Source organism: Mus caroli, chromosome 2, assembly GCF_900094665.2.
Source record: "Mus caroli chromosome 2, CAROLI_EIJ_v1.1, whole genome shotgun sequence".
NCBI classification, from domain to species: domain Eukaryota; kingdom Metazoa; phylum Chordata; class Mammalia; order Rodentia; family Muridae; genus Mus; species Mus caroli.
Window position 1 is genome coordinate 15,915,867 of NC_034571.1, and position 18,395 is coordinate 15,934,261.

Consider the following 18,395-nt stretch of genomic DNA (forward strand, 5'->3'; position numbering starts at 1 on the left):
GTTATTAAAGTCTTTCTTGATGTCCTCTACCTTCATCATGAAATATACTTTTAAATCTAGCTTTTTTGGGTGTGTTGGGGTGCCCAGAACTTGCTGAGGTGGGAGTGCTGGGTTCTGAGGATGGTGGGTGGTCTTGGTTTCTGTTAGTAAGATTCTTAACTTTGCCTTTCGCCATCTGGTAATCTCTGGAGTTAGTTATTATAGCTGTCTCTGGTTAGAGCTTGTTCCTCTTGTGATTCTGTTAGCCTTTATCAGCAGACCTGGAAGACTAGCTTTCTCCTGACTTTCAGTGGTTAGAGCACTCTCTGCAGGCAAGCTCTCCTCTTGCAGGGAAGGTGGACAGATATCTGGCGTTTGGACCTGCCTCCTGGCAGAAGATGAAGGCTCGAAACAGGGCTTGTCCCAGAATCTGTGTAGCTTCTGTAGTCCACACTCTCACCTGTGCCGCCTAGTCTCGCTGGAATCTGGCAACCCAAGATGGCTCCCCCAGATGCTGTGGTAAAGCCCTCCAGGGTGGGGCGGACACCTCTCCTCTGGCAAGGAAGGTGCCCGGATATCTGGAAGCTGAAACATGGTCTGCCCCAGAAGCTCTGTGTCTTCTGCCTGTCCCAGAAGCTGTTAGCTTCTGTAGTCCACACTCTCCCCTGCACAGACTAGTCTCAGCGGGATTCAGGAACCAAGATGGCTCCCCCAGATGCTGTGGCCAACTATTTTCTAATTGGATTGTTTTACTGTTGAGGTTTGAAAAGCCTTTGTATATATTAGATACTACACCTTGAATAGATAATATGTTTAGTTTATCTTTTCATCTGCTTCATGCGTTCTTTCATGGAGCAAAGCTTCAAATTGCACTGACCTGGACTTGAACATTTGTGTTCCTGGAAAGTTGTATTTTGATGCAAGAGAGAGAGAGAGAGAGGAGAGAGAATTATATACATAATATATTATATGTATGAAGAGATTTATTAGAAATGCTTATAGGCTAAGGTCTAGCTAGTCCGGCAATGGCTGTCTACTAATGGAAGAGCCAAGAACCCAGTAGTTGTTCAGTTCACCAGACTGGATGTCTCAGCTGGTCTTCAGAAGAAGTAGGGTCTAAGAACACTGAAGGAATGGACTTGCTAGCAACAGGGAGATGGCTTCCACCTTCCATATTTTTTATATAGACTGCCACTAGAAGGTATGGCCCAGAATAAAGGTATATCTTTTCACCTCAAAAAGTCCATATTGAAAGTGAATCCTCCCACTTCTAATGATTTAATTAAGAAAAAAATTCCCTCTCAGCTGTACACAGCCAGTTAAGTTTTAGTTAATTTCAGATGTAGTTAAATTGATGAACAAGAATAGCCATCACAACTTTTGTCAAACTTGAACTATCTTAAACACTGCTAATAAACTTTACTGAGCAACAACTCACAATTCTTTTTATATGCAACAGATTTCCATTCAGTGGTATCGGTTAGCATCTCTGTCTAGATTTGTCATCATGGGGAAATTTCATGAGCTCATTGGGAAGTAATACTTTCTTTTCTAGAACACACTGAAAAGCTATACGTTTGATAGAAATTTCTCATGAAAACATCTAAACCTGGGGTTTCTTTTCTGAGGAATTGCTTCCAGTTTTGTTTGTGCTGGCTTATTTTGTTGTTGATGTTGGTTTCCCTTTTCTTTTGTTTTTTTTTTTTTCAAACAGTGTTTTGCCATGTAACCTTGGCTGGGCTATTTGGCCTGAAACTTTCTGTGTAGACTAGAGTAGACCCAAGTTCACAGAATACTTCCTGCCCTGGACTTCCAATTACTTCATCTCTTAACACTGAGAAATCAAGGAACATAAAATTGTTTGTCATTGGTTTTTTAATGTCTTTGAAAAACCTTTTAGTCCTTTAAGAATTTTCTACAGTGTTTTTACAATGATTGTAGTCACTCTCCTCTTCTCTAAGTGCGCAGCCTGGGGTCCTTGGTTTTTCTTCACCCATCAAGTCCATTTGCATTGCCTGTATTTTCTTAAATGTGTGACCTTCCACTGGAGTATGGTACACTCACCCAGGGCCAAATTCTTAAAGATAACTGCCTCTTCCCTCCTAGCAGCTCAGCTCCTCACCTATGGATAGGACTTCCTGTATGCACACCCTTTCCTTGCAAAGATTTGGTCTGGCTTGAGGTTGTATGGGATTTGTGTATACTGTCTCAATTACTATGATTCATATGTGCAGTGGCCCTGCTGTTACCCATGCTTGAGGAAACTGATCTGTATAGTCATCGACTGCCTCCATTTCTTATGCTCTTTCTGTTCCTCTTTTGCGATGACTCCTGAGCCATGGGAGGACATGATGTGAGCCAGATGTCCTGTTTTCTTGAAGGTTGCATTTCTTGTCTTGGTATGGCATTTCATCTACCATTTTGGAGTTTTGCCCATTTCTTTATACAATTGATAATCTTTGTAGAGCGTTATCCATTGTGTTGATTTCTTTCAGGAACTCATCTCTTTGTTCATTAACTTCTGTTATTTTTCTATTTTCAGATTTAATGATCTCTGCTATGATCTTTGTTATTTGTTTCTTTATATTAATTATATATCTAAAAATACTACTTATTTGCGAAGTTGGGAGTCTGTGGGACTTCCCTATGGTGATGGCAGTACTGTTCATCAGTGGAGTTAACTTTGAAAACTTTTTAGCAAATCAAGAATTAACATTAAATTACAATGGATATACCATATAAATGGCATGGTGCCAGGTCACGTGCACAGACAGCTCAGGACCTTCAATGTGGAACCCTTCAGAATGTTTCTTTTCTAGAGGAAGAACAGCATCAATTGTTGTGGGAATCTTTCTGGAAGAAGCACTCCAACAAGCCAGTGAATTGAAGGCAGGACAGACCCCGAAAGGCCTTAGTCTCAGATCCAGTTTTTGTTCCCATTTTATACTCTAAAACCACAAGGTGAGGAGGGCAAGCAAGCAGGATTTTACAGAAGAGTATGTGGTGGCCACCAGGTTGTTAAGGGCAATGACCCATTGTTTCAGGTATTTCTCTATGTCATTCTGTTCCATGTAGCAAATGAAGTCATGCTTGGCAAATAGGCTGCACCACCACTGCTTTAAGTCACTAGATAAAACAAGAAGTCAGTATTTAACAACTGGTCTTTTCTGCCTTATCTAGTGGAGAGCAATTCTCAGGGTGCTGTAACAACACGGGTGAGTCTTTCTCACAAAATGAGGCAATGTTTGCAAAATGCAAAAGAAATGCTTTTTAATGATTGGATATAAGATATTAATAAAATAGCTGATGTGATCAGATATAAGGAGAAAATGGTATGGTTATCTGAATAGATGTATGGTTACATGAATAGATGTATGCAAAGTATTTGAGAAGAAGAACATCTGATCTTCTGCTTCAGTTCACACACCCATTCTCAGGGGTAAAGACAACTCTTCAGCCAGGAGTAAACCCTAGAGCATGTATCATTCTTGATGATGAAATACAGACTCTTTAACATCAATGCCAGTCAAAATTCATCTGCTATCACTCTCAGCCTTAGTTACATGGAGATTTTGGCCAATGTGTTTATCTAAGCATAAGGATCAGCATTGCAAAACTGAATGTTCCACTAGGAGCTGTCTGATGAGGGATGTCTCTCAGGGGAGCACTGGGGGCTGAAGTAGGAGAGATAGAAACAAAGCAATCAGTATGGACAAATGCCTGGAAGATCTGCAAGGGTCTCACTCAGGACCTGCTTAACATTTTACCAAGGAGTCATCAGATTGAGAAAATAAAAGCAGATTCTAGGCTATGGGTGTATCATCCACACAATAATGTGTGAAGTCCTGAGCATCCTTAAAGAGAGAGATGGGCTCTGCACATTTATATTTAACAGTAGTTATGGGTAGAATGTAAAGTTTTCTCTGTGCACTTGTGTGTTTCAACCCTTGGTTCCCAGCTGTTGGTTTTGTTTAAAGAGGCTGTAGGAACTTTGGGACAGTGATTCTCAGCCTTCCTAACACTGCAACCCTTTACTACAAGTGCCTCATGACGTGGTGACCTTTTACTATAAATTATTTCATTGCTACTTTCTGTCATTTCACAACTGTTATGAATCACAGTGTAAATACCTAATGTACAGGATATCTGATCTGTAATGCTCATGGGGGTTTCAGCCCACAGGCTGAGAACCACTGCTTTGGGATATATATATATATATATATATATGAAGTAGAAAAGACAGGAGGATAGTGTTGGATGTTCTATCACTTTCTTCTTTATCCCTTTGAGACAGATCTTTTACTGGACCTAGAACGTACTGATTTTTAAGTGGATTGGCAGCTAGCAAGCCTTACAATACTTGTGGCTCTATCTCTGGCTCCCTGGATCATGCATGGAAACCCCTGGAACTCAGGTGCTCATGCTTGCACAGTGGATCTTTTGCCACCTCTCTAGCCCTAGTATTTGGAACTTTCTGCTTGAGCCTAATATTAATGGCACAGTCCATGTTAATATAGCTGGGCATAGTGGTATACTGTGATCCTTGTACTTGGGGGGCTGAAACAGGAGAATCATAAGTTTTAGGCCAGACTGAATGAGATAGCAGGATCCTGCCTCAAAAAACATAATAAGAAAAAAATGAAAAGAAGAGAAAGAAGAGAAAGACATGTACTAATGTATAAGTTTAACAGTGCTTTGTCAAGGAAAAGTTATTACTGGATAAATGAATTGGAAAGAAAGAAAATAAAAAATATAAAAGAGAAACGATTCTTTATGGCTCTATCCATCTATCTTAGAAAAGCTTTCCACTTCAGGTTTATTCTCAGTACTTCACAGAGTACTTGCAATGTTAGTGATATGGACACCAACAGTTTTTCAGATACAACTTCCTGGCAAATATTGTTTCCAGACAAAATAACCAAATAAAACACAATTTCAGGAGATGATGTTGTCACACTCCACCCCAATTATGAAGCTAGCGGTGGTTAAATCAGGAACATAACCCACCCAGAGAGCGTCCTCTGTGCCCATACACCCACCTGGGAGAATGCCAAGCTAGCAGTGGTTAAAATCAGGAACATGACCCGCCCAGAGATCGTCCTCTGTGCCCCCACACCCACCTCAGGGAATGCCCCCATAAACTGCAGACACCAAAGTGAGTTACAAAACTCACTTTGGAAAAGGGAACTATTTTTCTAATTTTGGCCTTAAGATTGTTTTGAAATGACTTAAAAAATCTGGTGAGTATAGTGACAGAGGCAGGAAGAAGGGCTGCAGTTGACAGGCTCCACACATCTGAAGACCCTCTGTTGGGGAAAGGGGAAAATGCCAGGAGCAGGGCTGTTATATAAATAAGGGTCTTTCCTCAAGATTGGTAGTGTTTGATCCAGGTGTATCCCTGGAGAAGACTGGCTTGTTTACAATGTCTTCTGTAAAATAGAGTTGACAATCTCCAATGATTCATTTACTAAAACAATATCAGAGGGGTTCATGTGTTTTTTCTAAAAGCTCGTCTACTCTGTCATTCAGATAACCAATTTTCAGAATGTGTTCAACATTGGCTACACCATTGGCCATCCCTAAGTCTCCTTGGGAGTCCCTGAGCAGAATGATGTTTCTGTGGTCTTTCAGCTGGCTGAAGTAGTCTAACCCTAACCCTAACCCTAACCCTAACCCTAACCCTAACCCTAACCCTAACCCTAACCCTAACCCTACCCCTAACTGTAACAATAACCCTAACCCTAACCCTCCCAAGCCTCATCTAGGGATACAATTTCTCCATATGTAATTGTGGGGATATGAAGTTTCCCCCAAAAGACTTGTGTGTTAAAGGCGGAGTCTGTAGAAAATAAGTCCAATCACAGAGAAGCAATTGGGTCATGAGATCTCTGGCCTCATCAATGGGTTGCTATAGCCAGGGATTCATAAGTGCCAGCATTGTTAGGAAGTAGCTGAAGCCTCAGGTTTTAGTTAGAGAAAATATGAGGCATGCCCCTATGGACTATATCCTGTCCCTCTGTTGGCCTCTTCCTTCCACCATGAGTTCTGCTCCACTTTCTCTCCCTGCAAATGTTGTACTACATCACAGGCTTAGAAACAATGGAAGTAGAGGGTCACAGAAGGGGACCTCAGAAACCATGAGCCAATATAGCTCTTTCTTACTTTGATTTCTCTATCATTTGTCTTGTGACAATTCTAACATACCATACATGATTGCTCATGTATGCTTATTGTGTGTTGTATGTTGCTGTTGTTGTTGTCATTCTTAAATGTGCATTTGCTTTTTACATGAGACTCTTAATAGGCCAGAAACTATTTTGGGAAACAGTAACAGAAAACCAGAAGTCTTTCAGTAAGAAATGAGATGTGTATAAAATAATGGCCAGTTCTACTTTCTTCCTCTCCTTTTCAGTATACCCCTACACTCCGGTTTTTGGACAAACACAGGAGAGCATGAAACAGCACTGCCAACGATCCCGAAAGCTGTCTCCCTCTAATGCAGCTTCAATGCCTGGGGGAGATGGATGGAAACTAGTCCACCATGACAACCTTGGTCCCAAGGACAGATTTAAACTCATGCTCATACTGAGAACTCAAACCCCCAAACTGTAAGCACATTAAAATTCTAGCACTATGCTGGGGTTTTTTGTTGTTTGTTTTTGTTTCAGGCTTTTTTGTTTGTTTGTTTTGTTTTGTTTTTATTTTGTTTTGTTTTTGAGGCAGATCCTTGCTGCTTGGCAACAAGCTTCAGGCCCAATAAAATAAAATGGGATTGGTCACCACCACCACCCTTCCCCCTGTGAGGAATGCAATAGCATTCATCTATTGAACTCTTAGGTGTTTTTGTTTTTGTTTTTTTTTTTAATAAAGAGAAAAAGGAAGGAAGGAAGGAAGGAAGGAAGGAAGGAAGGAAGGAAGGAAGGAAGGAAGGAAGGAAGGAAGGCAGACCAGAGCTTGGAGTCTACTCCCAGTATAGGCACAAATTCCCTGCTAGAGAGTTCTTTCAATTGCTACTGACAAACTAACAATGTCACATTTACTTCACGCCCAATAAAAAACACTTCCCTTCCCCATAATACTATGTGTGTATTTAGCTGTTTTTCAAAGCAGAGGCTGGACTTTGCTAGAAGGGCAGAGGAGGATAGACTGTGAGAATCCCATCAAGTACACCCAAAGGAGGGAAGGCTTTTTATATGCAGGTATTTAAAAGTAAAGGACCCCAAATAACACATTTGCTAACACATGGTGTTTATGAACAGTGGGTCTGAAATTTCCCCCCTTGCCTGCATTCCCTAGTTGGTTTCATAGAAGGCTTCATTGTAATCCAGGACCATTGTTTTGCATTAATTTCTATGACAAGGAACCCAAAACACAGGGTGCTCCAGGGTAACAAAACAGAATTAGGGAGACAGTCACAACTTGGCACAAGTCTGACAAGCTGTGGAAAAGCGAACGTTTCAGTGTGTGAAGTGGCATGGATTTCCTGGGAGCGACCATTCTCCTGCACACAGTATCATATTCTTTCCAAGCACATTTCAGACCCAAGTCAAGCTGTGTTTTATTTTTTACTATAATAAACACAGTTTACTGTAACAAAGACATACTAGTGGTGGTCAGCTGACAGGCAGCGCTGCCCCACGAGCTGGTGGTGAAGGCCTGGGAGTGGGGAGTCAACTGATAAAAGACCAGCCGTCTGGAAAGTTCTCTTAAAAGAACATAAAAAGGCAGTGTTTTCCTGAGACTAACACGGAATGCCAAAATATCTAGCTGTGCTCCTTCCTTGTTGCTGTTTACCGCAATTTGTAACTAAAAATAGCAAAGCCTTCCAAGACTGGGGCTTTCAAATTCTGATTGGTTTTTAGATTTCCGGAATAAATGAAAATGTTTTATACATCCATCTTCAGTGGTGACACTGTTTCTTACCGCAGAGTTTACCCCCTGCTTATCAAAGCAATATTCCAACTTTTCCTACAAACACCTATTTAAAAGTCTCTGTAATTTTACATACACGTTGGGTCTCAAGGAAGGAGAAGTAAGCTGCTCACAGCAATGTGAGCTTCACGTGCGAAGCACCTAAAACACTCAGGTTAGATTAAAGCCAAGTTAAATTGAAATCAGGTTCCTTAGGGAAACTAGAAATCATCTTACCATGTCTTGAATGGCTACTTTTTCACAATCCAGCTCATACCTTAGTCTCTCTCTACTATCCATTAACTGTAATAGAGAAAAATAGGACATTTTGACTAAAGTGAAGGACACAACACCTAAGCTGTTTTCCTTAGCAGAATGTAGTAAAAACACATTTTAATGTGGGAGAAAAATGGATCACAATGTGATCAAAGGGCAAATTAATTTCCTATAGATTATTATGTTCTGATAATCATATACAAACACACTAACATACAAAACAATGTCAATGTTCATTAATTAGTAGTGCTTAATTATTACATTACTAATATAGTTCATAATAATAGTGAGTCATTAATAATGCTAATATGTTACTTACAACTTTTCTCAACACATTGGTCTCCAGTGTGACAACATGATGCGACAGGGTGAGTGAGTCAGCCCCGTAACAGCTTTGCTTAGCTTTCTGTATGACACATTTGCTTGCTTCAGATTTTGATGATATTTCTATTTGCACATCAAGCCATTCATCTTGACTGAACACTCTTCTTAAAAATCACTTTTTACCTTTGCCTTTACAAAGCTTTTTTTTTTGTAGTTGAAACTACAAAAATTGCTGTTTATGTTGGTAAAATTAAAACCTTAATTTAGACCTTTGTTCAACTCAATCAATTGTATTTACTAATCTGATAAACATCTCTAGAGTCACCATTCAAGACTTTGTATTGTTTACTGTTTATCCAAGTTACCTATTGACTTCTCACCCTGCCTCTTTCCTCTTTCTTCTTCCTATTCATCTTGACGAAGCGCAAGTCTGAACCTAGCACAGAGTCCGGGTTTCTCCAGGAATTCAGAAAGCATCCGACCCTTTGGTATAAGTGACCCTGTCCAGTGTGCCTGACTACCTCTTCCTCTTATGCACTCCCCAGCTGCTGAAAACATACACCTCGCCCTTTAAGAAGCTGCTTCTTGCTGTTCTTAGGATTCCTTTCTGTTCCCTCAGTCTCAGCTCTATCTGGCTTCCAGCTCAATGCCTTTCTTTTGTCTGGCTTTAACCCTCCTACCACCCAAGCTGAGCAGCTGAGCTTGCCTCCTTCAGTTGCTCAGCTTGCTGGGTACCACATTTCTACTGTGCTCTCAGCCTCCTGATCTGCCATATACTAGAATAAGATCTCAAGAAGAGATTGTGAGGTGGCAGTAGATGGAAAACAGGCTTATAAACTCTCTTGTTAAATTAAATACGAATTTTGAATTACAACATGAAAGCTACTGAATTCCACTCTGTGGGGTGCTTATCCCGGACTGGATCTCATCTTCAGCTTGTTCTTTTATTACACCTACTGCTTAAGGAAGGAGCTCTTGTCTCAGTTGAAACTATGGAGTTTGTCTTTTCCATTCTTTGTTTTTCTGCCTGCCTCCTCCCCAGGCTCCGGTCATCCTCTTTGTGCTCTACCACGGGTTCTCATCTTGTCATCTCAACATGTCCCTATGACACGAGCCAGCCATGCCACATTTCCAGAATTCCTACAACACACCTCACACTGCACACTTACACTCGGCTACTGCCTTCTGTGCCCTCCTGCTCTCTGGAGAATAACAGCTCAGGCAGCCCTCTCAAGAGGGCTGTGTGAGAAAAGGAATGGGACTGTTTGCAAAGGGGTTCTAGAACCTACAAGTTGAAACCAGGCTTCTCTTCTCCATGTATCACCGTGCTCTTTGGTCTTGGTCTGTTCCTTCCCAGCAGCCACCCCCACCCCTGCAAGAGTTTGTGTGTGTGTGTGTGTATGTGTACATACAAACATTTATATTTTTTTCTAGCAAAAGCACAGTGTGTGACACTCAAAAACACCCAATAAACAACACCATTGAACTAATTTACTGAAAGGTATTGGGAACAAAGCAAACAAGGTCTATTCTTTCTTGTTCAACAAGGTCTGACCTGCTTTCCAGTTGACAAACCACCTTCACAAACATTATTATCTCTATATACATAGTAAGCCTGGGAGAAAGAGAAAGGTGTGGGAGTGGCAAGAACTAGTCCACAGGGACACAAAGTCAGAAATAAAGCAGGAATGAGGGGAGTCTAGGTTCTTTCCTCTCAGTGAGTCTACGCTTTGTGTCTCTACAGACCTCCCGTGGCTGTAAGGAAAAGCAAAGGAGAAACACAGGACTTGTAGAGGAAGACCGAGATGAAGGAGATCTGCTGTATTATATAGAGCAGATTAGTTACCGATTGGCTGACCCTTTCATAGGGACCACATAGCAGACATTTTGCATATCAGATATTTTCGTTAGGATTCATAGCCGTAGCAAAATTACATAATTTTGTGGCTAGGGGTCACTGCCACATGAGAAACGATATTAAAGGGCCACAGCATTAGGAAGGTTGAGAGCCATTGTACTATAATCATCTAGAATAGAGCTGGCAAACAGAAATGCATTGTGAGTCATACACATAAATTCAATTTTATAGAAGCCTCGCTAAAAAGTAAAACATGTTACAATTATATTTTACCTATCTGTATATGTACCCCAAATATTAATATCAACACCTAATGGATATTAAAATTATGAGATAAAAATCTTAGATTTTACATCGAATTTTTAAAGAAAAACACTGTGTATATCTTTTTGAATTCAGGACAAATTTGAGAGTTAAATTTTTATCTATGTAGATTTTAGAAAATTTCCAAATGAGAAGGCAGATTCATTATATAAATTATTGAAAACAGGAAGATTTTTTTTCCTATTCATTGAAACAAGCATTGTTTTTTTTTTTCCCATCTAAAACTGCTCAAAATGAATCCTTTCAAATGTTGCAAATGTCCAGGGGCTCAATGTGGCCAGAAGGCAGTCCTGAGCAGTAGAGATCTAGAACCTGAGGCAGCCTGTGGCTGAGGGATTTCAGCTGACACAAGGCATGTTTAGTACCCTTAAGGTCTTCCAGGGGACATTTCTGGCTTTAACTTCAGATTATATTCCACACCGACTAGACTGTAACTCATTGTCACTAGAGGTCATGAAGATGAGTGGCCTGAGGAACTTTTTAAATGAGCAGTGTGCTTCCCTGGTAGCAAAGTGAGGCCGGAATCTGGGTATTATCCCGAGAATCTCCAGTCTGACTGTCTGCAGAGGTTAGTGATACTCTGTAACAGCAGGGTTTACAGTGCAGCTGTAGGAAACTGGGTGAAGCCCAAGAAGATGAAATCATTCATGGAGACCTGCTCAGCAGATGAAAACATGCCCTGACTCTAACCTATCTGTGTTAACTACAGCTCTTGAAACTAATTTTATCTAAACTCCAAGAATATCGGTCAGTGCAAAGTCAGATCAGATCAGAATCTGACCCTAACTTGGGGCCATGTGGCCACCATGCTTTTGAAGTGTGGCTTATGTAATTGAAGAACATATATCTATATCTATGTCTATGACTATGTCTATATCTATATACACATATATTTCTTTTTTAATTATTTTTAATATATAATATATATGTATATATATATTATATATAGTTGTGTTGCTTGCATCTGTGTCTATACACCAAGTGCATACAGTGTACTTCAAGGCTATTTGGTCCACTGCAAATGGAGTTACAGCTGGTTGGGAACAGAACCCAGACCTCTAGAAGAGTGGCCAATGCTCTTAACCAATGAGCTATCTCTCCAAGAACCATGGTTTTAATTTTGCCTAATTGAACCTAAACTTTGTACCTTTAGTGGAGTAATTTGGAGATGTGTATCTGCCTTTCATCTGTAGTTCTATGAACTACAAATGCATCTTCAATCTATGCACCACTACAGGTATATATTTCAGGGTGTGAGAGGTATGGCCCTCAGCACAGGTGAGATAGGCTGCTGTCTGCATGGGGCCTCACAGTGCAGTGGAGAAATATTGCTAAGAAGACTTCAAGCAGGGTTATCTCACCAGTGTGGGCTGAGGAAAGAGTGCATCAGATGCACCAGGGAATCTTGTTTTTCATGACATTGAAACTTTTCTTGCCTTAAATGAAGATCGATCTAACAGAATAAGCCAATTCATTCTTGTAAAGAAAAAAAAAAAAAAGAGCATCTTTCAACATCTGGCCTGAAGATAAGATGTGACTGTGTTCTCATTCTTAGTTATAGATGCTTACAAGCAAAGTTAGGAAGCTCTCAAACTTCTGTAACTTGTCAGTTCATTACAGTCAACAAGATAGATGCTAATACATCCCCAAATAGGTGATTACCAATATACCAATGGGTTTTTCCGTCAGAGCCCTTACTTATTACTATACACTTTATGCCAGATAGCAAGGAAATATATTGTTAAAAGAGCATAATGGAGAAATGCATAAGCCAACTTTCTCTCCATCTGAAGACACCTTGGCATGGTGTCAGTTAGCCAATGGTACTGATATTTCAATTTAAAAAGAGTCATTTATCAATATAAAAGATCTTAGTACCTTTTGAATAGTTCGCTGATCCTGGTCTGAAATCTCTTTCAGATACATAACTTCATCCTCTGTAAACAAAAGGAGAGAGGCCAACCATGAAATTACATGCGTAGGCCCCTGTATTCCAACTGCCTGCTTTGAGGCAGGCTTTAGAGGGACCGGCAGGCCTGGTGTTCACAAGTCTTAGCAGGATTGTGACCTTCACAAATGCCCTTGACATTCACAGCTTTCTTCCTGCTGTTAGGATGTCTGCTCAGATATGGAGTAAGAAATAAGTTCAAGATACAAGTGTGGCTGAGGGCTAAATGCTTTTCATCAACACTAGCAGTGGACATTTTTTTTTTTTCTGTTAGTTACAGCCAATACAAACTGCTTTATTTTAGCAGGTGGCACTTTGTGACTTGCTAAGAAAGACCACTACCTGAAAAGTACTGTCCCACCACATCAGGAGAGAAATGGATTCACAGTGCTGTGCCATCCTCCTGTACTAAAGGGACACTACAATGGGTCTCATTTCACCAAAGTTCATACCCATGTTTTAATCTTTGCTATGCTCTCAGAGTGAGCATTACCAGAATGTCGTAGAAAGAGGGAAAAATACCTCCCACAAATACAATGCCAATAGTTAAATCTAAAGGCACTTTAAAAGCAGTGTACTTCTGGAGATAAAAATCCATATTTTTTTACTGATGTTTATGGTCTGAACAAAATGAAACCTAAAGTCACAAAAGGAAAATTTGCATTTAAAATTCATATCAAAAATGGAATCTAAATATTGAGTCCCAGCATTTTGCTCTGAAGGGCTAAGCCTGCCTCTCCACAGCATATCCTGACATGCCCTCTTATGTAGGTTAATAGTTTAGACCATTGCACATGTGTCTGTTTACAGAACTCCTAAGGGAAGTAGGGCAAACTGAGTAGCACTCTTTTCTTTTCTTTTCTTTTCTTTCTTTTCTTTTCACAAGACAAGGCTCAGTAGCACAAATATAGATAAATCCTATGTTCCAAGCAAAGAAAGCTATCTTAAAAGAAAGACTGATAGCTATCAAACTGATTTCTAAACATATAATGTTATAATGAAATACATATATTACGAAAAATGGTTGACAACATTACCTAATATTGCGTTTTCTCTTAAGGCTGTCCGTGATTCTTCCTCAAGGTCTGCGATAATTTGTATTAACCTTTCATTCTCTGCCCTGCAGTCTATAAGTTCCTTTTCTGAGATTGTTTTTGGAGAGATGGACTCCTTGGCAAAAGAGTCCTGAAAAAAACAGGGAATTCCATATTTCTAAGCAGGGAGCCAAGGATTTAAATACGCAACTCTAGGACAATGCAGATACAGAGGCACGATCATATAATTTTCTGAATTCTATTACACACATAATATGAATAGGAAAAAGGAAGGGGGATAAATAGAACTGGCTGGAAGAAAGGCCACAGTACATTCTGTATAAAGACCCCAGCACATGGGGACATTTTATTGACAGGAATAATGCATATCATACTGTTCTTGTGCCCTCCTCATTCAGGTCAATTCATTATGGAGGCTGTGTCCGGGGAGGCAGCTGGGGCCCCTCCACCCACACTTCTGAGTGTCTGGAGCGCTGTCCCCTGTAACTAGGCAGGCTGGGGGGACCATGGATGGGCAGCGCCAGGGGGTGGCAAAGTATAGGACTAAGGAGGGGGGCTTGTTGCCTTTGTGGCATTTCTCGGTGTCAGTGCCGCCAGTGTGGTGAGGAGCCCATCACATGTCAAGGGGTGATGTGTGCAGGCTGGGAGCCGCATGGAGTCCATCAGGCTCACGGATATGCACACAGTTGGTTTTCTGCTGGGTGGGGGAGCCACCCAGAGGCAATTCATATTCTGAACATTAACGTGGCTTTGCATGCCTGTCACAGGGGCTGTGCAGGCGGTTAACGCTATTGAAGACTTCAGCTTAAATCTCTATGCAAAGTGATTACCTTGTAAGAAGGTTTCAGGATAACTTACAACAAAAGACTTTAAAGTTATAGTTTTAGTAAAGCAAACTCATTTACATTTTTATTATGTGTGTCTTTTGTTTAAATCTTGCCATGTCTATTATGATGGAGGCTTTTTCCTGTGCAATAGAAGTTTATTTGGGAAGGCTACTCTCTCTTTCTTCTTCCTCTTGTCTGTTTCAAAGCTATTGAAAACATCTGAATATACTTTCCTATGGTTGTCTACGTTTTATGGACACACTTAAAAAATTAAGATGTCATGGATCAGGGAGACTGATGCAGAATTTTATACCTCATCATGGATCATGCAATTTCAAAATAACAGTCACATTATTATGCTAAAATAGGAAAACAATTCTACATGTTTTGTTTTGAAATTACCATGGACTTTAAAAATACGTTTGAACTTAAAGGTGACCTTAGCTGAATTATGAGTTGTTTCTTTATAGTAATTCCATGATCTCAAGTAAATAAGAATAACTAGACACTCAAAAACAATGCCATCTTCCCAGTATGCTGACTTCCTTCGGGATCTCTCCTCTGACTTAACTTTAGAGAAACCAGAGGTAAATTGTTAAAATATTTCTCTCCGTGATGATAATGATTCAGAAGAAAAACAAGTGTTGAAGTATCTTGTAATACATTAATAATACCCTCTAAAATTAACTCCTTATTAATGGAATTATAATCATATACATTGGATTTCATAGCATTTGACATATGCTGTTGGGTTTTGAACTAAGTTTGGGTACAAATCTTTGAGCTTTTAAAACTTTATTCTATTTAAATTATTCCAGCATAATTAATTTCTAATTTTATTTACTTACTGTTATTGAGACAGATTATCACTATATATCCCAGGCTGGCTATCTTGTTTATGTACTTATTTGTGTGTATGGTGTTTTGTGTGCATGCAGGTTTGTGTACCACATGTATGTCTGGTGATCTTGGAAGTCAGAAGACGTAGGCTCCCCCAGAACTGAAATTGCAGACAGTTGTAAGCTGCCATGTGGTTGCTGGGAATTGAACCCAGGTCCTCTGTAAGAGCATCCAGCACTCATAACCATTGAGGCATCCCTCAGGCCCATGGTATTAAACTCTTTATCCCCCTAACTAGGCAACTATAAAACTTGGACTCTAATATGCATAATTAAAGGAACACTAAGCGTTCTAACAAGCAGTTAAGAAACAGCATGGGTTTCTCTAAAATAAAGGGAGACCCTTAATATTGATGTGTCTCACTTAATTAAAATTGAAACTTTTTCAGAGTGTGTTTATGGTCCAACAGGATTTCTTAAAATATAAACAAAACAGGCTGATTCGAATCTGCTTGAGCCTCTGTTTTCCACCTGGCGGATCATGGCCATCCACAGAGGATTACATGTGTGCCTGTTATCATTCATAACCTAAGAACTGCGGGAAGAAAAATCAGATGACAAAGTGGTAGCAGCTTCCAGCAGACATGTTTTCTAAGCCTCTGGGTGGGAAAACACATTAAAATGAGGCGCTTTGCCTCCAAACATTCATCTACAGCCTCAGTTCTCCAGACCTTAGCCTTCAACTCTGTCCCCACCATCTGGCAACTGCAGGAACTGCAAATAATTAACTATTCAGACTCCCAGGGCAATGAGGACACTTATTAGCAAAGGGGACAAAGCCTTCCTCCTGGCTGCGGCTTTCCTCCCTCACACTCAAGTGGCAAGTTTTGTGGCGATGTTCCTTCTGCCATCTGCCCTACATTGCTAGCTCTGTCTTGCTTACACCATGAATCTCCTTAACAATAAACTGTGTTCATAAAATGAGGTTTAGAATGTAGAGACCACTAAAAGAAAGTTAGCTGGGTACTAAAAATAGTACAAGTCAGGACAGTGTGATTTACAAATCATTCTGGAATTTTAAATCCCAAAAGTTAACTTCCTACTTTCAGTTCTCCATAATTTTATGAAAATGAGCCTTTTAATAGGTGGGATACGCAAATTCTCTTGGGAATAAGGGTTACGATATGTCTGATTCCAGCTCTCAGAACTCTGAATCTGGAAAGAAGTGCCTCCCAAAGCAGGACAAGGCAGAGCTCTCCGTGTGCTCTTGACCAAGTGCCTAGGCATCACTGAACAACTTGCTGGAGACATGTCACCTCAGGTTCCAGCCCAGACCTCCTATGTGAGTCTGTATATGAACAATCTTTGCAGGTGATGCATATGAACCAGGGTCTGAGAAGTTCCTTGCCCAGATCTCTCCATGTGCCTTCTTGGCAGTTCTCTTTTGTGATGTTAGCATCTCAATTCTGCAGACTACATGGATGGCACTTGGACATCTCAATTTGTAGATGGTGGGGGATGAAGGGGGTGAGGAGGCAGGATTCTGATGCGTGCCCTTGACAGCCACATAGAAGAGCAGGTGCTTCCCCATTGAGTGACAACCAGGAAAGTGGCACCCTAGGACAGCGCAGTCCTGCAGAGTAGCCCTTCTTGAATGATAGCTCTGTCTTAGTGTTGTTAGCAGCAAGCAGATCTGTTCATCACTGGAGGGTGGGTAGATGGTGGTTGCACAGCCTGGCCATAATTGGGGTTAGAAGGAAAAATGAAAAACCAATCCAATAAAGAAACCCAGATGAAATTAAAGTCAATATGTGGTATGCACAGGCAGGTAAGTGTGTGTGTGCACACAAGCACACATATATACACACATGCATTGTATATACAGACACACACATATTCTAATGGGGTAGCTTTTTTTTTTTTTTTTTTACAATTCTCACAGAGAGTATTCAACAGACAGCATGGCAAACCAGAACCCACAAAAGTCTGCAGCTAAGTCACATTGATTTCTCACAGAATAAAAACTGGAATGAAGTTGCTGCCAGGTAAACTGGCATTAAGAATATCATCTGGAGCACAAGCTTCTGTCATTTGGAGAGACTCACTCTTTGCCTGCCACTGGCCACACAAGTGACTTGGACTACTTTTTGAGTGAACTTTTCTTTTTCTAGCCAATCTCATCAGGTATCCCTCAGAACCAAGCCAGGAGGGATAGTTTGACCATTTATTGACATAAATAAGGTACTAATGAGATTTGTTTATCAGAAGAATTATTCAGTTTTATGTTGACTAAGCAAAGCCAGCTTATTTTCGAATGTTTTCAAAGTGTTCCTCTTGATATCACTAGTAACGTGTGTGTGTGTGTGTGTGTGTGTGTGTGTGTGTGTGTGTGTTGAGGGTGGGGCATGAGTGAAATGGCATGTGTGTGCAGGACAAACAACTTTGTGGCATCTGTTCTCTCACCTCTAAGGTTTTTTTTTTAGGGATGGAACTCACAGTGCTTGTGTTACAAGCACTTTTATCTGCTGAGCCGTTTCTGGTCCTCCCCTCGACACCTTAACTACCTCTCTATGGTTCTGGCATTTGAATCCATTTGCAGGTTAGCATTGTGTGATGTCTCAGGGGAATTTTTAGCCACTAGAGGGGGCAGCTCTCTACACTGAAACTTCAGATGGAAAGCTACAGCAGGTAAGTTAGTTTGTTCCTAGAGAATTTAGTAAACTGTTTTCCACAGATTGGTTGATAGGGAACGATGCTGAGCCACTGAGAGACGAGAAAGAAAAGTGTTTCTGGTGAGTTCTTGCAGAAAGAACTTCAACCTCTCCTTTCTGTGGTCTTGCACTTCCCAGTTGTCCCCGCTGGCTCTGGGTCTCAGCAGAAGGTAGTGCCTGGCTAGGGAGACCCATCAGTAGGGAATCTGACATATTTTTCCCTTCTCCTCATTGATTTAAAAGTCATTTTGAGAAGCTGGAAAGAACCCAGATGCCCCTCAACAGAGGAATGGATACAGAAAATGTGGTACATTTACACAATGGAGTACTACTCAGCTATTAA

General features: G+C 40.6%; 1 protein-coding gene across 1 annotated transcript in view; it reads right to left on the bottom strand.

Moving 5' to 3' along the window:
- The window catches only part of C2H10orf67 (chromosome 2 C10orf67 homolog), a 91,325-nt gene that overhangs the window by 41,031 nt on the left and 31,899 nt on the right, over positions 1–18,395 (bottom strand). The window contains exons 6-8 of the mRNA XM_021155844.1: positions 13,658–13,805; positions 12,551–12,609; positions 8,128–8,193 (exon numbers count right to left, since the gene is read on the bottom strand). Of these exons, the coding sequence (XP_021011503.1) occupies positions 8,128–8,193; positions 12,551–12,609; positions 13,658–13,805 (273 nt within the window). The remainder of the gene's footprint in view (positions 1–8,127; positions 8,194–12,550; positions 12,610–13,657; positions 13,806–18,395) is intronic.